This window comes from Phoenix dactylifera, unplaced genomic scaffold, assembly GCF_009389715.1.
Source record: "Phoenix dactylifera cultivar Barhee BC4 unplaced genomic scaffold, palm_55x_up_171113_PBpolish2nd_filt_p 000397F, whole genome shotgun sequence".
Classification (NCBI taxonomy): domain Eukaryota; kingdom Viridiplantae; phylum Streptophyta; class Magnoliopsida; order Arecales; family Arecaceae; genus Phoenix; species Phoenix dactylifera.
In genome coordinates this window covers 38973-61551 of record NW_024067841.1, presented here as the reverse complement: position 1 = coordinate 61551, position 22579 = coordinate 38973, and the positions used below count along the sequence as shown (strand labels likewise).

The following is a 22579-nucleotide window of genomic DNA, read 5'->3' as shown; positions in this document are numbered from 1 at the left end:
ACGTGCAGACATTTCAGCTTCCTGATTATTTTAGCTGCACATTTTCCACGTTCGCCGCTGGAAAACAAACATGGATGTCACTAATTGTTACTTGTTAGCAAGGTATGTTTGAATGTTTGACCAATATAGCTATAAAAATTCTTGCTATATTTCATATATATATATATATATATATATATATATATATATATATATATATATATATATATATATATATATATATATATATATATATAACTTGTACTTTGCATGGAATACTGTTCTTTTTTTAAACTGTTATTAAAATATAATACAATAGAAAGGGTACAACTCTTTAAATTTTAAACCAGTAGATAGCATGAAAAAAAAAAGATACAATTAATCTTGAGGGAGAAAAAATGAATTTGATACAATGAACTAAGACTCAAATATTGAAAGAGCATAATTTCTCGAATCTAAGCCAATCAATCAAAACCCATAATAATTTTTCAGTCGCTTGGATAGAAATTTGACTGAATATAGCAGCAATTTTAACATTTGCCAAGTTAAAGCTTTCGTCATTAATACTAATATCCATATGACAAATTTTATATATATATATATATATATATAATATATATATATATATATGTATGTATGTATGTATGTATGTATGTATGTATGTATAATATATTATAAATAAAAACTTTTGTAAATAAATAATATTCCAACTATCAGCGCCAGATAGTAACTGCCTCATTATTTTCAATAAAAATAAATAAAATTGGCATAATTTTTGTGATTTTTTTTAAAAAAAGGATACATATTGGGAGGTTTTGCAAATGATTTTTCTCTGGATAAAAACAAGAAAGACAGATAATGACCTCATATATTAAATATATAAAATATATGAATTATATGGATTGAATATTCAATATATATATATATATATATATATATATTATTGTGTATTATCCATATATCATTAGATGCAAGAAAGGGGAAGGTTGTTCAAAACTTTCTAAATATATATAATCTTTAAAAAACAAGAATTGATCTTAGTTTCTAAAATTAATAATTAAATATTTTCTATCCAGAACTCACGAAGACTTCGCAGCAGAATTAACTTTCCCCGTTTACACAGTTACTTCTAGCCTCTCAAAATTATGCTGAAGTTAGGATTTCCGTCCAGATATCTCATGCAATCAACAACCAAAACAAAAAAGAGGACACTTTCTACGCATGTAAGTTTGGAAGGGTGGCTGAACTTCATATTTTTTAAGAAGGGTGCTGAAGTTTGGACGTCCTCTGAACCGATGGCTGCCAAATGCCGCGAGCCAAGGTCGCAAGAAGCCACCATGTTCTTTCCCATTGGTCTCCGGTGACTCATTTAATTTACCCTCACCATCTACCCAAAACAACCTCATCCTCGACCTCTCGGCGATGGCTAACAGCTCTCTGCCTCTCACGCATTTCCGACCTCAATTTCCGCTACCGTTACGGCGCCTCTCGTTGGACAAGGCTGGCTCAACCTTAGGCGACTGAAGTGGTTGCCTAAGACTCCGGCCCACATATACATTTCTTATAGGGAGTTCAAAGATAAGCATCTAAATTCATTGAGGCCCCTAATACATCTGGGGGCCTTAAATGCTACGTATCTCAACGTAAGCAAGAATTTGCTTTACAAAATGTTCTCCATTCAATGTGCCAGCATGCTATCAACGAGCTTATAATTACATAGTATCTCCATACCTAGTGCTTGCCTTTGTTCTTACCTTGCTAAACAGTCCAACCACCAGAGAAGCATTCGACAGAGGCACATAGGTTTGGTAATTCTGTAACAAATATGATATCCATATCAAAACATCATAGCTATTTCCAAAGCATATAAATTCTCAACATCCATCAATTTGGCATAAGCTGACCAGTCTTACAATTCTAAATAAGAGAGAGAGAGAGAGAGAGAGAGAGAGAGAGAGAGAGAGAGAGAAACTGCAACAGATGGTTCTATTAGCTGAAGAAATTGATTGCAGCAGGTAGGATTGAACATTTTGTTGGAAGAAATCCTAAATGTTCCCCATCAGACTGAACATAGATGTCATCTCTGCACATTTCCTCAGCAACTTCAATGGACTTCACACTGCACCCACAATGGCATCAGATGGATGTATCATCAGGTTGAAATGTTGGATAAGCAGTCTAATTCAAAGGCACCCAAATGTAACATTAAGTAGAAACGGACAAATCAAATGGAGGCACATAAGCAAAAGCTATCAACCAAAAAGTAAAGAAACTACATCAGTATAAATGTTGCATCATAGCTAGACTATAGTTTTTTGAATCTTAGGAAATACATTCTACCATCCCTCCCTCACTCCCTCCAAAAGCAAAAGCATCAAAACGATTGAAAGAAATTGCCTGAATATACATAATGAATCATAACTGCATCCAACTACAGTTATTTGAATCACAGGATACGTTCGTCCAACTATTGAAAAAAACAATGAAAGAAAAAAAACTTTATATCCCTTGTCTAAGAGAAAAACACTTCATCCCTTGTCTATTGTACTCTAAGAGTTCATCTGATGTACACGCCCTTTAAATATAGCTTCATAGTTTTTTTATCATTTGTCCGACATCACCATTTCCACTAAATTCACCATATGATATTAGAATCCAATTAGTCTGATAGTTTTAGAGCAAGCACATTTTCAATTATATCACTGTTATATCATAATTACAATCATAATCATCTAGCATTTTTCTAACTATTTGGTGTCTGCTTTATGGATCCTCATTTACCAAGTATTCATATCTAGGGCCACCTTTGATGCTATACTTCCTGAAATTTTGGCCGTGCAACATATAATAATAGGTGCAACAAGCATAGACCTTCATTTCATCAAACTTCATTTTATTATGCTGAAAATTGTAAAGGGGTCGAATCAGAGTATCAGACATCATCAAGCTCATACATAGAGGCAAGTGTCACACCTTTTGCGATACATGCTGAGATTAAAAAGCTAAAATTGCACTTGGCATCATTGCCTGCTATTGTATTTTGTCTTTGTTCTCTTTTTTTTTTTGGTTGGTTTCCAATATTCTGAACATAAAAACATGTTTGGTGGCCATAGTTGTCTCTCATTTTCAAGGGTGAGAAACAAATGAACATGTTTGGTGGTAGTGGTGGTGCTGGCAACAGTGGTCAGGATGGCAGCAGCGAGATAGAGTTGGAAGGAATGGTGGTCTTAGTTGCAACATTGAAGGTTGCTAAGGTGCAGGCGGCGGTAGTGGTGCTGGCAGCAACGGTGGCAGTTGCCACCATGGTTTTGGTGGTGATGGCAGGCACAGGTTCTTATCAATGTTACCTGGATTCTAGATCCACTAGATCAGTCCAGGTCAAATACATATCCATGAGTCAAATGTCTCAGAATTTTGGATACTGACCAAATTCCTGCATTGTAGGTTTTAGTAGCTTTTAGTGATATATAGGTTGGTCTTTCAAGCAATGAGTTCAACCCCCCACAATTGCATTGGAAGTAAGATTTTACTACTTTTAGAGCTCAAGATGCATCCAATAAAAATAATTTTGTGAAATACCATATACTAAAACACCTTAACAAGCAATACTTCTAATTGTTGTCCATTATAAAATATTTTTAAAAATTGAATTTATACTTTATTTAAAATATAACATAAGCCACAACTCTTTTTTCTCATTTACTGATTTAAAGACTTGGATACATCTCAGAATACTAATGTTGCATCATTTTGTTTTCTTTGTGGCAACATTAGTTGAGGAAGTACCTGATGGCTATTGCAGGAGTGGTGGCAGTGGCAGTGATGACCGCAAAGAGCTAGTGTGATAGTGGCAATGCTGGTGGTGGCTGAATGATGGTGATCACAGAAGCATGTGTTAGTGGTGGATATCAGTGATTGCTGGTGACTGTCATAGTGGAGATGGTGAACAAGTGGTGGTGTTAATAACAAGACTATGGTGGTGGTGGTAATGGTGGTGATGGTGGTTGTGGCAATACTGGAGGCATGATAGGCGTATAGGGATGTGGCAGTGGCCAAGATAGTGGCAACAGCTTGATGTTTTCTTGTTTACTTTAAAAATTTCCATTCTAAAAAATCTAGAAATCTATGGATAATAAAAATGAATACCAAACATTTTTTCTGCCTCATGTTTCCTCTCAATACTGAAAAACAGAAGAAGAATACCAAACGAGGCCTATATAACTAGCAAGTCAATATTTGTCAGTAGAAATAAAATAGAAGAAACAAATATTTGTCATTATTTAGAATAAATAAAAATAGACCTCAGAACATTATTTAAAAGAAACCCATATTTGTCAAAGTTGATAAATCACTAAAAATGAAGAATATCTTTTTAAATCAGGAGAATTTTATGTATACTCACTACTTTACAGGAGTTGCCAATGAATAAATAAAATTTAATGAGAATAAACTATATTCCCATGCATAGGTTGCTGTAGGTGCATTTTCAATAGAAAGAACTCTTTCTCTCATATTCTTATGAACTCTGAGATCAAAACATGTTAATGTTGTCAAGGTGATAAAAGACAAGCTGAAGTTGGGAACTACAGATATATAGATATGATTGTCAACCATAACAACAAATAAAGTCTCAGAAGAAATATTATCAAGTAGAGAAAAAGTACTTCACTGCAAATCATGCAATACAAGACAAGAGTTCATGTGAAAAACTTACCTTCTTGAAGAAACATTTCTCTCTGATAGATGTGTTCCCTTGTACAATTTATGCAGTTTAAGAACAAAATCATACCATTTGAAGTCTTGAAGAATCACCACCTAAAACATGAAACATTAATCCAGTTAACCTATGCCTTATAATCAAGTCCAAGATGAATACGCCACCATCGCAAAATTGAAGCACCTCTAAGTTTCCACTGGAAGGATCAGCTGTTGGTGTTATCTTCATGCCACCACCAAAGAATTTGGCATTTCCTATGCAAAGGGCGGTGACTTTATGAAATACTTCCCACTCTCCTCCATTTACCTATAGTATAGCATGTTGTAGTCTGTAAAATTGCTGATCCATGTAGATAGCAAGTCATCATGCACAAATAGCATAATGAATTTGACAATGTATTTCAGATTAATACTGACCTTGACTTTTAGGTCCCAGTTAGTGTGTCCAATGAATGCTCTCAAAGCCCCAAAAACATAACACAGATTTCCAAATCTTTTAAACTTAGAAGCATAATAACCTGCTTTTGCACTCCTGCAGAGAAGCTCAAGAAATATAATTATTTTTTTATCAAAAAATTTATCTAATCAAATACTTTGTGAATTAACCTTATGTTCTTACAAGTGAATATCAGCAACATTAATGAAGAAATGTTGCTCTCCACTTTGTCCAGTAATAATGCCAACATCTAGTTTTGATTTAAATCCTGCATAATTGATGTCTGCCGTGAGTATGCAAGATGAAAAGAAACTCGAGTTCAGTTTGTTTTAGTCTACTACACCAACTTTGATATACAACATCTATACTATTGTTACATTATATTGAAGCCTGATGATTTTTAAATTGCATAACTTTAGATTAATACCTAGTCTCTCTTAAGAATAAGAATATAAAAGTTACACCAGAAAGATAATCAAAGCGTATGTAGGTTTTATTACGGGGGACGTGCAATAGCTAAGTTAGTCTTCTAACGCATACAAGTCAATGTTTGACTAAGAAACCATAATATGAACCATTTAGTTGCTACTAGTGAGCAAAGAAAGAAAGTACATGTCTAGGTTGTCTTTTGCTTTTTGAAATCTTAAATCTCTTTTCACTAAGTCAACTTGACATAAAATATATGTATATATATCTATATGGGGATAAAGCTGCTAAGTAATGTCCATGGCCTTGATAAAGTCAAGTTTTATCTTTGGTAATTGCATATATATACATAAAATAAGAAAAAAAACATTTCATTAAAAAATGAGAGTGCAGTGGCTATAGAAAATTAATCAAACATTAAACCTAAAAGAAGTAGCATAAGTGGAGGAACCTCTCACGATCCGTTCTACCGCTTCATACGGATCATTTTTCCTGATTAAACAAACCACACAGGAATTGTCAACAGTTAATAACAGCAAAAAACCAATATACAACTGTCATAGATATGGCAGATATGGAAGGAAAGCAGACCAGCCAAATGTCCTAGCAAAATCTGAACCAGTCCCAAGAGGAATGAGCTGCAAAAGAAGAGTTTAATCAAAAGAAATATCCTACTGACTACTTACAGTGAAATAGTCAAGGTTGTGATGCAGATGAGATGATTAAGTGGAACATAATACAACTCACGCCTAAAGCAGTTGAATGTTCAGGCCTGCGGTCAAGAGATGGGACCAGATTTCCTGCCCAAAAGAAGCCATTTACCACCTGAATTCCAAGAGAAGGCATCCAAAAATGATCAAATTATCCAAATTATCTCACTAAAGCTGGTAACTTTGAGTGTCATGAGTGTGACCATAGAGCTGAAAAGTATGTGAAGTTCAAGAATTATACAACTGAGAAATCTTTTATGTGTCTGTCTGCATGTGTGTCGAGAAATGAACCTCTTCAAGGTCAAAGACAACTTCCTATCAGGAAAGAAGGAAACCAGGTTTTGATACCTAACAAGCATAGTGTGACCATGTCCTTGATAGAATACCAACTATTCAACTTTATTCGAGAGCTCAGATATGTTTAAAAGAATGATCTTGACCACCAAGACTTGTCCTCAACATAGGAGGTTGGTATTGTTTGGATGTGCTCAGGAATAGGCTATCATAATATTACTTCATTATGATTCTTAATTTTTTTTCTGACTAAACTAAATTACTGGAAAACTGTTGCATCCAGTTCCTTTTTGGTCAGTTTAAAGGAACCAGCAATGAAGATCCTGAAAAACAATGAAGATTTAGACCATTTATGTGTGTTTTGTTTCCCCTTCTGGCAGAATTTCTCTAGGCATCTAGTGGATTGTACTCCTCTTTACTTGCAATAACAGGATTTCACCAAATTCCATAGCACTTATCATGCAGCCACAAACTATGATAAACTACCAACATGATAATCACAGCCAGGCTACAGTGGGTAATGTCGGACATCCAATATCTACCAAAAAATGTCAGACATCCAATCAGTTGGATAACCATATAGCTACGTCTTTGATTGTATAGTCTGCGACTGTATAGTTGTATGCACTACAAAGCAGTGCAGTTTTGAAACGTAGAGATTGTCTAGAGAAGATCATTAAACTAGCTTTTCGGAGTTTTGCTAACAAGTTGGGCATTTGAACAAGATATGACATAGCCAAGTGACTTTTTTTACTTTAATATGGTTGTTACATTAGCCATAAGTGTCAATGTTTATTTTGGCATTCTTAGCAGGGTAAAGTTATAATACATGCAGGGTGTGAAGAAAAAACTTTACACCCACCACTAGATTAAATTATAGTAGTTGAAAAAAAAGGAACTTTAAACCGTTGGATGTAATTTAGAAGGCCTAGAATATCTACTTACAAAAAATCATATGCTTTGGAGACTAGTAGCCTATGCATCAGGTCATCCCAAAATTAATGCTCTATATCGTTTCATTACAACTATATATTTGGGATGACTTTGATAGGTTAGAGATTTCCAGATTATATGATTTTTGTATGTAGACATTTTAGACCTCTTAGATCACATCCACTGGTTTAGAGTTTTCTTTTCCAACCCCTAACATTGAATTTGGTGATGGTGTAAAGTATTTTACTTACACACTGTGAGTAACACACCCACACCCTTCTTAAGTATCTTTAAAAAGATTCTTTACAGCGCAGGTCATGAGATTCAAGTCTCATTACTTTTAAGTACTAAAAACACATCGGCCTAAAGGGTGTTTTTAGACACTTCAGTGAGGAGTTACACTTTTTTCCAACATACCATAGAATGAAAGGCAGGTTTTCCAATACGAATCACTAAAAACCAATCAATTTAAAGTAATATGAAATTCTTATGTTTAAAATGAATGTATTCTGTCAAAGTCTGTCAGCTGTTTGGAGATTGAAGTTTAATACTCTTTATGATTCCTAGATTGCATCAACCCAAAGTGAATAGGTAACATGGTCATAAGGAAGTTCCAAAGAAGTAAACTTATATTAAAAAGTAAGAGGAGGGGAATGTTTTAGATCACATGAATTGAAGTTGCGAAAAAGGATCTGCTAAAGCACAAAATGACAGCAGTTGTATCTAAAGCCATGCATGAAGAGAGCCGTCCATGAATAACTTGAGATTGGCTCATTTAGCAGCTGATTCAAGTTCATTCAGTTAGAAAACAAGCTAGGATCAAGCCAAATTCTAAAGCTTTGCAACAAATGAGTTAACCATGAACCATAGTGTGCTCACAATAATAACTATATGCTAGAAGCTTGGCTTGGCTTGATAGCAGCCCTAGGCATATCCCTGAATAGGAATGATTGGTAAGCAAGTACAAAGCCAACCTCAAACAATTCAACATAAGGCTTGATGGATATGCTATAGCTTTCATTCGAAGCAACTCTTTAGGGTAATGATGCATTATGGTCATATATTTCCTAGTTCCAACCTTTCTAACCATTCCATATCAATAAAAGCTAGTCAACGCCACTATTATCTTTGTCAATCAGAAATAAAAGACCTTTCTTATCTAGCCCACCTAAAGCATTAACATAAACATATGTTTTTTCCTTGCTAACTGATAAAATTGGCATCCCATAGCAATAAAACTACTAATTTTTTTGGAAAAATCATAAGAAATATGTCTCTCAAATGTATGGATCCGCAGTTCCATACCAAGCCGTGCCAATACTTGGCATGCACCAGAACAGTTTCATGACAAAGACTGGCATGCAGCCAGTATCATGCCAGTACCACTTGCCAGTAAGGCATCTTATAGTGCCTATCATGCATGCCATGCCAACTAGCACTTAAATTCATGCTATGCAATCAGCCTAAAGCTAATGGCATCAGCCATAGTTGGTCTCTTTTTCTTCTCCCTACCATATCAATCATGTAGGGCATGTAGTAGCTTCATGATCAAAAGCTTTGGAACAAGTACAGAACATGAGTTTCTAAGTAAACTCAACCTTTAAATTCAGCACAATGCCATATCTAAACCATAATGGAGCTACGAGATGAAAAGTTAGTCCTTACTAACCAAAGATGCTTCCAACCTTTATAATTCTACTATCATTTATGTCCAAAATAATGTGTCAATACCAACATTACTTCCTGCAATAAATTTGCATATTTTATGCATTATTTATATTCCTACATTCTTTCAAGCCTATGCCAACCTGAGACAGCCACTTCCTAGTAGCATGAGCTCAAACTATTAAGACTAACAAGGTAAGTCAGCCTATCACCAATTTTCCTTCAAGCTTTGCACAAAGCTCTCCTGGTTAGGAACTTAGTATTAGGGTTGATCCCAAGTTAAGCTTGTAAAGTGCTATTAAACTTTGACAAATTATCCCTTATTCAATAGAATCAATTTCATAAAAATGAGAAAAAACCTGTCAATTCATGTGATCCTTCAGTCTTAACCATCACAATACATTTAAAGAAGAAAAAACAAAAGGTGAAGTTCTATTAATATTTAAATGTTACAATGAATAAGCATGCATCTTCTTGGTTCCCATGAGTATAGGAAATCCCACTTCCCAACTATACACCCTCTCATTTCATGCAACTTAACGATCAAATGTATCATCCCCAAAATAAACTTATGAAGATGCTAATGTCCGCTTAGTCAGGCTAGCTATCTGGGTATTGCAATTGCACTAGTTAGGCAGCCAACTAAATTTTTGAACTATAGTGACAAAGCAAATGTGGGACATAGGAAACTGCTGTCATTGTTGCGAACTCATAACACTCATTAGAGAGCATTAGACGCATGTACAAGAATTCAAGGATAAATTTCAAAGCCTTTCTTGTTTACCTTATTACAACTTTTTAGTTAATTGCTAGTGCATCTTATATAATCTTTAGGCCTTAGATGTAATAAATAATAGAAAATGAATGACTGACTATATACTTCAGTGAAGATTTAAACAGACAATGAGTGACAAATGTTTGGCAGAACCAATACATAACATATTGGTAGTTACGATAACAAAAGTCACATGTAATCCTTCAACATTTGTTTCATAAACCTGGTTTTAAGATCACAATACATGCACGGAAAGCAGGACAAACATAATATCTGATTGAGGTATGTTACATCATGGGCATATTCTAACCTCATGAAGTGTACCGTCACCTCCTACAGCTATCACAGCATCCGCCCCTTCCCTTATTGCCTACATCGCTCAGCCATAGATGGACATAATTCAGAACTTCTCAAAAGCATGTATACGAAATAAATTTTAACAAAAAATAGAATCATGTATCATACTTCCAATGAAATTTTCTACCTCCCGTGTTATGTCCATGGCATGAGAGGGACCTGAAGTTATCGACTCGCATATCTGGTCACAGCACATATACAAGCAATGGTACAAAGATAAGAATAAACATAAATGGCACTTGATAAGTGAAATTATACTAGCAGTGAATCAACTAAAACATCACAAGGATATCTATGCAAGTCAAGGCCTGAATCATCTTGGAGTGACACAGGTTAAACTTTAGAAATCTTAATACACAAAGGAATTAAGGTAATTGCATAATGATCAAACACGATCACAGGCAGAATGAATGGGTCAGGTGCCGAACATTTGGTAGGCAAAAATGAAGTAATAAGATCTCACACCGTCAAAAAATTAAAATAAAAAAAGGAAGCCAAAGCATCAAAATCAATCAAGAAAGATCAATCATCTGCTTGTGGGATGATAACAGTTCATCTTCAAGATCAAATAAATAAACAGTTAAGGAAGAGAGCTGACATTGCAGTGTCCGCCAAGCCGAGTCCTGAGATAAGGAAGCAATTTCTTCCACTCCTTCCCGGTCCGGCCATTGGCACCTGAATCCACCCAACGATTAAAAGAGAAGAAATAGGAAAATAGAACAGAAGAGAAGAAAGAATAGTTGATGAGAGGAATACCCTTGGGGTTGACTACGAAGACGAAATCTCTCCTCGAGTGAGAGGCGAGGCCGCTTGTCGCATCGGCAGAGAGATCGAGGGCGCTCGACTGCTCCGCTCTCAGCGAGAAAGAGGGCTTCGGCATGGTCACCGCCGCTATCCCGCACACCATTCTCGAGACCGAGGAGAGGAGGTGGTTTATATAGAAGAGGGAAAGAGGGATGGCTGCCGTCGTCTTTTTCTTGCGAGCAGTTATGAGGCTTTGGGCTGTAGGCCTAAAAAAGGGGCTGCGGATTGAGTAGGCGGTATCGCTTCGCAGAGGATGGCGGTGTCGCTCGGATAGAGCCTTGGGTGCGGCCCTGCCACGGAGGACATTCTCCACTCTTTGTATCTCGGAGCGCCGGTGAATCTTAAAGTGACAGCTGCCAACGGAATAAGCGATAAAAGCGTATTTGGCGCTACGGTCACTGATTTTTAGCATTTGTCTGATTTATTAGGGCCCGTTTGATACTGTTTTTGTCTGTGCTGTTGTTTCCCTGCCAATTTTCCAACGCCTTGTGGTTGGAACGCCCGTTTGGGTTGAGATAAGGGGCGAAACAATGGTTAAAAAAAATCTGTACTCCATATTAAAAGGCAGTTCAGTGTTTTTTTTTTTAATCAAAATAACGTTTCAATTTATATAATTGTAAAAAGTAAAAATCTGCTAAATTATGTAAAAGTAAACGGTACAAAAGGTGTGGAATACTAGCTAAGCTTGTCTAAATGACCTTTTCGAAGTGCCGAGCGACATAAGAGGCGACATAGTCTGCTACATTTCGCCTTCCGATATACATGAGCTATTCGGAAGGAGGTCAACTCACTTGCCAATATGCAGGTATCTCGTATCAATGGATGACCATCTCTGTACCTATCCGCTCTCTGAATCCAGTCAATCACCGTCGAAGAATCACCCTTGAGGAATAAGCTGTCGGCTCCCAGCACCCGTTTCGTATAACAAATACTCTCCCATGCTGCTCGTAGTTCCGCTCCCACTACAGTCAGACCTAGTGTGCTTCGCCCTCCAACTGCTATGAATCTGCCCCTATAGTTCCGGATCACAAAACCCACTTTCTCATAGGCGCCATCACCCACCATGCCTCCATCGAAATTCACCTTAAGATAACCAGGAGGTGAGGGTACTCAAAATAAGTAGATAAACCTGGATGCCGAGACAACGGAACAGCTACCCCAGATATCCCTGGCCCTCCCAGATGAGGACGACGTAGCCAACATAGTAACCTCTGTCGCACCCTGCATGGCTCTGTCAAGCACAATACATGGGGACGATCTCTTGCCCTCAAACAGACGGTCGTTCCTGTCCAATCAGATATGATAGGCTAAGTAAACAACTATGATCCCCATCTTTGCAGTACTCGGCCTTCAGAGGGAATCTCTCAGATACCGAAGCATATCCTCTACCAACTCCCACGTCGAATGGATTGGTGAACATCTCTAGGTATGTACGGCTGTAGGGCACCGAAGAAGTACATAGTTGATGGTCTCTTTAGCATCCAGACATACCTCATAGAGCGAGGTCATTTGCATTCCCCATCTAGCAAGCATACTTCCGATCGGTAGGCAGCCCAAGCCACCTTCTGAAGAAAAAGCGCCACCCGGAGATGCACCCTCATCCTCCAGATCCATTTCCCGTCAATCCGTCTATCTCACTCCTTATTGGTCCATGCAATTCAATGTTCGTCCTTTTCTTTCGCCTCATGATTTTTCCTATGGCCGTTCAATCGAGTATGCGTAGATCTTGTTAGATTTTTGGTTAAATAATGATTTTTTCATACTTTAAACACTTATATATATATATATATATATATATATATATATATATATATTTATATTTATATTTATATTTATATATATATTAAGGTGGGAATATGGCTCAGTTGGTGCGTTATTTTGTTTTGGAGGAGGTCATGGGTCGGACTCTTCATTCCCTCGATTTTATTCTCACATGGAGGATTTATTCACGTTTGGCTACTTCGTTGCTTATCCGGGGCCTCTTGCGCTTGAGCTCGTCCGAGGTGGGAGGGTCCCGCCTCGCGACACGAGCCTCTGAGGTGCGAGGAGCCGAGGCACTTTGCGCTTGTGCTCATCTGAACCACCTCGCGCAAGTACTCGTCCGAAGCGCGAAGAGCCGAGGTCGTATCTCGCCCGTGCTCGTCCGAAGCGAGTGGGAGCCGAGGTCGCACCTCGCACCAGAGATGCGAGGAGCCGAGGCCGAGGTTGGACCACAGGTGCGATGAGTCGAGGTGCGTGGGTTGTGCCTCACACCCAAGGCGCGAGGAGCCACGTCGCTTCCTTGCTTGCACCGCTTTGATTGGTTTTTGATTGCGTCTATCCCGAAGAAAACTATAAATAGATCTCTACGGATTCGACAAAGGATAGGATCGAAAATAAAGAACTTTTATTCTCCCTTTCTGCTATTTTTCTTACAATCAACGGGCTTGTTACATACTGATTCTGGTTCGAAGGCTTCTTTGATCCGTGAAAATCATTGAGGCCGAAGGAACATTGCCAGAGGCTGTTGTATCTCAGGAGTAAAACGCCATCCAAGCCTAGTGTACTGTAAGGCGGCGAAATCTACTTCAAGGAAAGTGACCAACATACTACGCCTCAGCACCTCGGGTTCCATTTTTTCACTTTCTCTATTTATTTTCTTCAAGCCTATTTCTGCCTATTATTTGTTGAAACAAAATAGTTTAGATTTTAATTTTTTTGAGACAGTTTCTTCCTAACAGATCTCCAGCTATAACTAGCAAGAAAAAAAATATGGCGCTAATTGGTCTTTGGCTTTCACGATGTGTCTATTTCTAGGGCTGGCCAATCGTGTCCGCACAAATCACCAAAGGTGGATCCAGGGTGGTGGCAGCGGGCGGCTGCCAGTTGTTTGACATGTCGGTTTCCGAGACGGAGTTGCGGGCTGCCGGTCAGGTCTCCGACATGCGTGGCAGGTGCTGCAGGGCAGTTCGATTATTCTGGAAGGTGATTCAGCCACGATTATCGGATAGATTCAGGGGGGCCGAGGGGCGAGAGCACGGACCACCTCCTGATCCGGGACATAGGGATGATGATGAGGGATGGAGTGGCTTTCCAGGTCAAGCATGTATTCAATAAGCCAACGAGGCAGTCGACTGGGTGGCTGCTTACGCGGCCCACCACTCAGGGTATACTCTGTGGTCAGGAAAGGAAGAGTTGCCACAGGCACTCCGTAAGTTTGTATTTTTTGATTTTATTGAATGTATTCGTACATGCATTATATGAAGTACCCGTCTAAAATTATGTAGGAAGGCCTACAAATTTTTTCATGGTTTGCAATTATCGACCATCTGAATTTTTCTTTTTTTTCATTCTTTCTTCTTGCTCTCTGCGTACTTTTAATAGTTTTTGTTACGAAATATCTAATGTAAAGAAACAAAAGAAATGCACAAGGAAAAATAAAAGTGCATTTTCACTTAAATAAGTAAAAACATTGAATCAATGGGATTAACAGAGTCCCATTTATTCAAACACGCATCATATTTGCCAAAAATGGGTGGCCATAACAAGAAAAAACTGGAAAATGTATCCTTTAAAAATTAGGATTGTTTACTATCGAACTACAAGATTAATACAAAGGAATCAATTAGGCTAGAAGAAGGCGATATAATTTAGATGGTTGTGGGTCAGATTGGATCAAGTTGTGGTTGGGATGGGAAAAAAATTTAAAAAAAAAACCTAAATTCATACTTAAGCTACTTATAAGGTTGAAAAACTGAAGTCATATTCAACATATTTATTTAATTTGGACACATACCGCACTTGCCATCCCAATTAGCATGTTATCTATCAATTATTTATCATGGCCAATAAAAAAATAAAATAGGGCCAACACTAAGGATAAGGGCTGGGCATCAAAATAATACGAGAAAACTAGCAATTAGAAGCTCAATGGGTGCTATGGAGCAAAAGAAACGATTTTTTTTTTTCGTACCCCTAAAACTGGTTTCTTTTGAATGGGTTTGGAGACGGGTTGCGGGTTTGGATCCAGAAGCTTCGAACCCAAAGCCCGGTACCATGGTACTCTCGTGCACGGCACGTGTCAGACCATATAGATGCGCCGACTCGCCGCTCGTGAAGCCAGGAAACTCGATCAGCGTCTAGGGTTTTAGGGTTCCCGAGATTGGCTATAAAAAGGTTACAGGGGCGGCTGCTCCCACTCAACTCTCCTCGATTTCGTCCCTCGCCCGGCTTCAGGGGTCAGGCTCTTTGCTTCTCTGGCTCTCTTCGGGGAAGGCCATTGCCCTGGTTTTGTTTCCTATACTCCCTTCCTCTCCATCCTTGCTCTGTTTTTCTTTTATTCGCTTCCTGGAGATCGAATGGTTTATTTGCGATCCTAGAAATAGGGATCAAGTGATGAGCAAACTGCAACAATATGAAGCGCTAATCTATGCTGTGATTCTTAGTATTTAAGTCTCTGATGATCCCTTCCTCTGTTTTATTCGATCTCATCTTCTTCTTTTTTATCTTTATATTTGTTATCGTGTTCTTTTAAATGTTTCGAATCATCTATTGAATGATTTCATCCGTGGGAGATGATGATGAGAATATATTGGTCCGTGTTTCTGATTTTACCGTGACTGATACTTTTTTACCAACCTCTGATCCCACACAAGGAGAAGAAAAAAAAGGTTCTCAAACTCCTAATATTATCTACTTTCTCTGTAGTTCCTTTTCGTATTCTTTCTTTGTAATATTTCTAATTGTTTTAATTTCTGATGCTATGATGATTTATGAAATACAATCTTCGCATATCAGACTTCAGAGATGCTTATGCATCTATGAGAAGATATTTCATTTTCTGAGCAAGATTTCGTTTCTCATACCTCTTCCCGGCTCTTTGCTGACATGGCTGGTGCTTTAATCTTAAAGCATCTATTTGTTTGGCTCTCTATTTTTAATTCATGGGGATGACGTTTTGGATCTAGACGGGGGTGAGTCAGATCCACTGGTTCGCGAAATTTTTATCATCGGTTTACAGTTTAATGTCGGTTTCCTGGATTTGTGTTAAATCTGTAACAAAGATTTTTTTTTTTGCTAAAAGAGTAATCTGCTCCGGAACCTGCTAGTCTGTTAGGTGAAGATGTAATTAAATGTTTTTGTTTGGTTGTTGCGAGAGTGAAAGTATGGGAAAAATTTATTTTTGTTCTAATAAGAAATTTCCGAAAAAAATAATGGGCTAGGTGTTTGTTCAGTCTATGTGTATGTCTCTCTTCTAAGATGGCTTACTTTTGAGAGAAATTTAACAAATTCGGAGATAGTTCATCGTATTCATTTTTAGACAATGTTGTAGGAAACAAAAAATTAATTGTTTTTTTCTTTTCATTGATCAAAATGATTGGTGGGTCAGTTTATGGGACAAGTCTTGGGGCAAGTCTTGTGGGATAAATGGTTGTGCATTCTTCTTCATCGGCATGGCATTAGTTGGGCTCACAAAAGATATTATAAAGTTATTTTTTGTGAATCCTGTTAATGTCAGTGTATCATTATCTCGTGAAACTTGTTCTATAAAATGATCTACCTTACTTGAAGCCAGCTTATTTGATTCTTTGCCAAACTATTGCGCTTCATGAAATAAACAATTGCAATTCAAAAATATTATAATGAAAAAACATTTCAAAGCAGATTATAAACAGTGAATCTATAAATTTACTTCCTTTTTGTAAAAAAAGAAAATCAATTAATATGATTCGGCATTGACAATGTCCATCTTCTTATGAAAATTTATGAATTTTATGTTTACGTTTTATGCCTAGTGCTTGGGTCATTATTATTGTTTTCTCTATTATTTTCAGCTTGTGGTTTGGTTTGGTCCTTTGTTTGGTTTGGGGGGGGAGTTCAATTTGTTGACCTTTATGATCAATGTTTGGGGAGTCAAATTAGGTAGGATTCGAGTTTTGAACTCAATTTATGCACAAAGCAGCTTTTAAGTTTTCTTGGCTTAAATCATATAATATATAGATTGAGAATCTAAAATGAAATAGAATGTTTCCTTATATTTATGAGTGCTCATCATTTTATTTGGCTACCAGTGTTTTATTCATATGATCAAGGCATGCTTGGGATCCACCAGTTTGGGAATTCTTTAGTATTATGTTACAGTTTAATGTCTTCCGCTTGCATTATATTGAATCTATAACATAGACATTCTGGACAAGAAAGATTATGGAACTTAGACTGCCAGAGGTCTTTGTCTTTAATGAATTTTTATTCTAAGTGAAGATGGAATTACATGTTAAAGGCATTTTTAGTCTAATAAGAAAATTAAAAAATGATAAAGGAAATAATGGGCTAATTTTTTTTGAATCTATGTTCGTTAATCTTTCCTAAGGAGCTTATTTTGATAAAAAAAATAGCGATGTTGAAGGTGCTTAATACAAACCAAGAAAACTTGAAAGCTGCTGCTGTACATACATTGTCTTTGTCTTTAATAAAATTTTATTCTAAGTGAAGATGGAATTACATGTTAAAGGCTTTTTTTGTCTAATACGAAAATTAAAAAAATGAAAAAAGAAATAATGGGCTAAAATTGTGTTGAATCTATGTTCGTTACTCTTTCCTAAGGAGCTTATTTTGATAAAAATAGCAATGTTGGAGGTGCTTAAATACAAACCAAGAAAACTTGAAAGCTGCTGCTGTGCATACATTGTCTCATTTCGCTCTTCATTTTGTTCTTTATCAGTACAATTTTCCAGTAGTTATTCAAATCGCCAAAAATCAGTTCTACAGGCAAGCAAATCGAACCAAAGCACAAGTTCAAAATAATCCAAACACTGATAATAACTTGAATGCAAACATATAAACAATGACTGTAAAATTTTGTTACACAAAAACTGAGACAAACAGAAAATGTCTTTTTTTTTCTCATTTCTGGAGATTTAACAGCCACTAGCTCTTTTATGTTTCGTCATATTGTATCAGATATAATTGAAGTCACAGTTTCAGGAGCTGCCCCCTGGTAATGCCAAATAAGAAATCTTGATTGAATCAGTACAGGGCAAAATTAAAAAAAGCATGAGAGAGATTTTGGACTATGGTAGTCTACTTGCAGGCTATCACTAAGTGTCACGCCCCGGATCCGGATCCGTGACACGGCCGTGCTATTGTCGACTACCGTCCACAATAGCACGCAGCCTCATACCTGGGTAACAGGGTAGTCAAACCAACCGAATCTTTTCATATGAAAGCATTCTTAGTACAACATGCTGGTCAGTACCCAAATACAGAGCTTCTATGTAGTTTATGTACACAAAAGTATACTTGCTTTACCCCAAAAGAAAGAAGCCCTGATACCAAATTAACGTGTCTCTGGCAGCTATCAGTGGTAAGGATCTGAAAGAAAAAGTAAATGAACGGATATGAGCTACACGGCTCAGTAAGTAATCATACATAATCTTACCGGATCGAACATAAGGGTAACCATGTTTATGCAGGGTTTGAGAAGATGACATGCATATTTATCTAATCATCATCATGGCATAATATGTATGCAATTTAAAGGAGATAGTGGTTATAGCAAAATACAACATTTCATAAGGATATATTCAAAAATCCGTTATAAAACAATGTATGCTTTGGCCATGCACGTTCATAGATGTCACGGCCCGCCTGCGCAGGGCACGTGACTATCGGGCCCACATGAGGGGGAAACACGGGGCTCCCCTGCCAGATGTTGGCCGGTTCCGGGGCTTCACGCAAGCGTCCTTCACCCCTCACCGATTTTGCTTCTTCCCAAAAACGCATCTGCAGGATTTGGAAGCACCCGCCTCATATACCCAGGCTCTGAAACGAGCCTCATGATCATGCTTCAAATATCATTTTCATAAAGTATGCATATGAACCGTGCCCCCGGCATGCTGTGGTCGTGCTCTTAAATGCTACTGCGAAGTCATTCTTGGCCACTGGCGAGACCGGCTCAGTTATTAGGCGGCCACTGGCGGGGCTGGCTCAGTCATTCTCGGCCACTGGCAAGGCCGGCTCAGTTACATTGGGTCAGTAGCTCTTAAGAGTAAATAATGCTTCGTATAGGTAGTACCTCATAGATGCTACGGCGAATTCATTATTGGTCACTGGCGGGGCCTGCTCAGTTATTAGTCGGCCACTGGCGGGGCTGGCTCAGTCATTATCGGCCACTGGCAAGGCCGGCTCAGTTGCATTCGGTCCGTAGCAATAGGAGTTCTTAGGTACCCCTTTACAAGCAATATGCCGCTAGAGCAAATCATTATCATTCTTTACACTCATGCTAATAAAAATCATAATATGGAATTCAATTCATTTTGCATCTATCACAAGAGCTATGAAAACATAATATGTGCACAACTATGAATTATGTGACTGACATGTACCACCCATGTTCATATTTCATAACTCATATCTTAGCATGTAATGTAATCCCAGTATTTTGTAGGCATAACGGAATATAAAGCATATATCATCATATCTTGTGTAACTAGAGCATGTCAGATACACATATCGTTCTTAGCCTACAGTATATGCATAACATGTTAAATTTCATGTATGATCCATAAAGATTAGGGCAGGCTACTTACATACATGATTCACAACAAGATTAAAACAAGTTACTTACCCATCATAACATATCATGCATGAATAACACGTTAAAAACTTAACAAACATAGTAACATGATCCACAATAAGATTAAAATAGATTACTTACTTTCTTTACAAATCATGTATACAATTCAAATTGTATGAAAAATACTGGTTCATCTTATAAAACGTAATACAAGATCTACGATAAGATTAAGGTAGATTACTTACTTTCTTCACAAATCATGTATATAATTCAAATTGTATGAAAAACACTGGTTCATCTTATAAAACGTAATACAAGATCTACGATAAGATTAAGACAGATTACTTACTTTCTTCACAAATCATGTATACAATTCAAATTGTATGAAAAACACTGATTCATCTTATAAAACGTAATACAAGATCTACGATAAGATTAAGACAGATTATTTACTCTCTTCACAAATCATGTATACAATTCAAATTGTATGAAAAACACTAGTTCACCTTATAAAACGTAATACGAGATCTACGATAAGATTAAGACAGATTACTTACAGTGATTCGTTTTCTCCCAAGTTTCTTACGTCCTGGTGACGGATCCTGAGTCACCTAAAATCACATTATAATAAGCATATTATTTCCTTTTTACTTGTTTGGATCCTACCCGAAATTTAGCCCAAGTCTAATGTGTTCATATTGGAGCCTTGATTGGGTCCATATGGGTTAATTGGCCTTCTAATTGGTCATTAGGCTTAATCCCAAGTTTAATTGGGTCTGCTGGAATTAACTCCACTCAACTAGGTTCGGACCCAAATCAATTTGGGCCTAATTTGGTTCGGATTTGACCCAATTTGTAGTTTGGGCTCTCCAGACTTAGCCCAACTAAATTGGGCTCGGGTTTAGGTTCAATTGGGTTCAGATCCCACTCAATCCCTCATCCGGGTTCACCCAACTAGATTGGGTCCGGTTTAATTGGGTTTACTTAACCCATTTCGATTTTTAGGCTTAACGGGTTGTGGGTTCGGATGCGGATCCGACCCGCGAACCCGTTATCCGGGTTTTCCCCCCCTTCCAGAGGCTTCGCCTCTTCGTTTCCCGGCTCCCCTCTCTCTCTTCCGGCCGCTCTCTCTCTCCCTCTTCTCTCATTCGTCTCTACCGACAACCTCGGTTGCTCCGGCCGGTCCTTCGGCCTTCTTCTTCTCCTCCGGCCGGATCTACGGCCTCTTCCTCCTTCCGACCTTTCCCTCTCCTTCTCTCTCTGTCTTTCTTTCTTTCTTCTTTGTTTTCGCCGAACCCTAGTTTCCGGCCCTTCGTCCCCCTCCGAAACCCACTCTCCTCCCCTTCTTCTCCTGCGGCAACCGGGGAGACGAGGCTCCCCCCGATCCACCGACCGAGGTGGGGGTTTCCCCCCCGGTGCACCGGCGGAAGGGAAGGCCAGCCCTTCCTCCCTCCGAAGTGATGCCGGAGAGGGGAAGGGCTCGGAGATGGGTCGGGATCCGGCTATACCCGAGAGCCTCCACCCGCTCCGTCCACGGCAAGGCATGGCCGGAGGGGATGAAGCCTCAAGGTCCGGTGAGTTCATTTTTCTCTTTTTCTTCTTCCCTTCTTCCTTTTCTTTTCTTTGGTCCTTCCCTCCGGCACCACCGCCTCTTGCCGGAGAGGAGGCAGTGGTCCGGCTGGGGCTGGCGGCCTTGTGGCCACGCCGGTTGCCGGCTCGACCTGACTGGCGGCCCGGGGCTGCCCCCCGAGCCCTAGAGTAGCCGCAGCCGAGGCTGCGGTGCCCTGCAGGCGGCTCGGCCCGAGTGGTCATCGGGCCTGGCCTTGGGCCGCGGCCGTTCTCAGGCCGGTCCGGGGTCTATGGGTCCGGCCCGTGACCCTTCTCCCTTCTGCCGGTCTCCTCCTCTCTGTCCCATAGTTGAAACAGAGGGGAGAATACCCCACAGAGGGTTTCTCCACTCCCTAAAATTTTATTAAAAGGGGCCACTTACCTGGATTTTTGCTGGTTGCCGTTGGGCAGTTCTCCCCCTGGTAGTCCCTCCTTCCTCTTGGAGCTTCAGGGCTCCTTTGCCTTCGGCTCCAAGGCTTCGGCTCTCTCACTCTCTCGTTCAGTATTCTAGGGGTCTGTCACTTGGGATTGCCGGCAGAGGCTTAAATAATTTGTTTAGAGGATGAGACCCCCCCTCTGAGAGGTCCCATCCTCTCCACTCCTCCCTGCTCCGGGACTGGCCGCCGCCCCCCCTGTCTCCGGCGCGCCGGCATCGGCTGCCAGCAGGGGGTGAGGTAACCCTTCCCTGTCGGTCTTATCCCTTCGTTTTTTTTTTTTAACCATTATAATAACCATTATAATAATACTGCCCACAGTGAAATTTGGGCCCAAACCTTTAACTGGGCCTACTTCTTATTGGGCCTAGTAGGTTCTGGGCCCGGACATTACACTAAGTATATTTATTGGTAAAGGATACAGAATGCCTTCTCTGGTAGATCGCTATCGAGAATTTACATAGATTATGGATCTCAGAAGTGTTATAGAATCAGAACTTGCCCTCAGAAATGGGATATGCAGAAATGCACAGGAATACCCCCATAATAACACATCAAGTAAATAACTGTTAGTCACATATTTTGAATACCAAAGCCTTTTGTGCTTCAATTATACCGGCGGCCGAAATGTTGATGAATTCTCCAATCGCTTGCCTTGAGGACAAATATAAACTCATATCATTAAAATAGCATTCCAGGGCAGAAAACTCCTCCCTCGTATGAAGAGGCTACTTCCATATTACAATTTACAAATATGTAATCCATGTCATATTAGAGCAATCTTAGTATTGCACATAGACTTACCCTCTTATCAGCAATTTGTTGATAAGAAAACATTTAAATATACAAAATCGTTATAACCACACTTCTAAGGAAAAACAAATAAAA

General features: G+C 38.7%; 1 protein-coding gene and 3 non-coding genes across 5 annotated transcripts; 3 read left to right on the top strand and 1 right to left on the bottom strand.

Annotated features, from left to right (window-relative positions):
• Positions 1-1786: 1786 nt before the first annotated feature.
• Positions 1787-11408, bottom strand: LOC103718483 (sphingoid long-chain bases kinase 2, mitochondrial). 2 transcript variants are annotated; one of them, XM_039118697.1, is made up of 12 exons: positions 11048-11404; positions 10890-10966; positions 10419-10472; positions 10245-10304; positions 6305-6382; positions 6149-6195; positions 6009-6049; positions 5315-5399; positions 5113-5227; positions 4880-5002; positions 4694-4794; positions 1787-2098 (listed from the first exon to the last, which is right to left on the bottom strand). In XM_039118697.1, exons 1-12 carry the CDS (start codon positions 11196-11198, stop codon positions 1969-1971), a joined length of 1062 nt encoding a protein of 353 aa, XP_038974625.1. In that variant the 5' UTR covers positions 11199-11404; the 3' UTR covers positions 1787-1968. The 2 variants fall into 2 exon arrangements, with proteins under 2 accessions (XP_038974625.1, XP_008805556.1); XM_008807334.4 differs by lacking the exon at positions 1787-2098 and adding an exon at positions 2105-3845 and having other exon boundaries at positions 11048-11408.
• Positions 11409-15459: 4051 nt separating this feature from the next.
• LOC113463489 lies at positions 15460-15539 on the top strand. The gene has a single exon (XR_003387778.1). It is a non-coding gene; the product is annotated as a small nucleolar RNA Z199 (small nucleolar RNA).
• Positions 15540-15643: 104 nt separating this feature from the next.
• LOC113463488 lies at positions 15644-15722 on the top strand. Its single transcript, XR_003387777.1, has one exon. It is a non-coding gene; the product is annotated as a small nucleolar RNA SNORD18 (small nucleolar RNA).
• A 106-nt stretch (positions 15723-15828) lies between these two features.
• On the top strand, positions 15829-15923 carry LOC113463490. Its single transcript, XR_003387779.1, has one exon. It is a non-coding gene; the product is annotated as a small nucleolar RNA R64/Z200 family (small nucleolar RNA).
• Positions 15924-22579: the final 6656 nt, after the last annotated feature.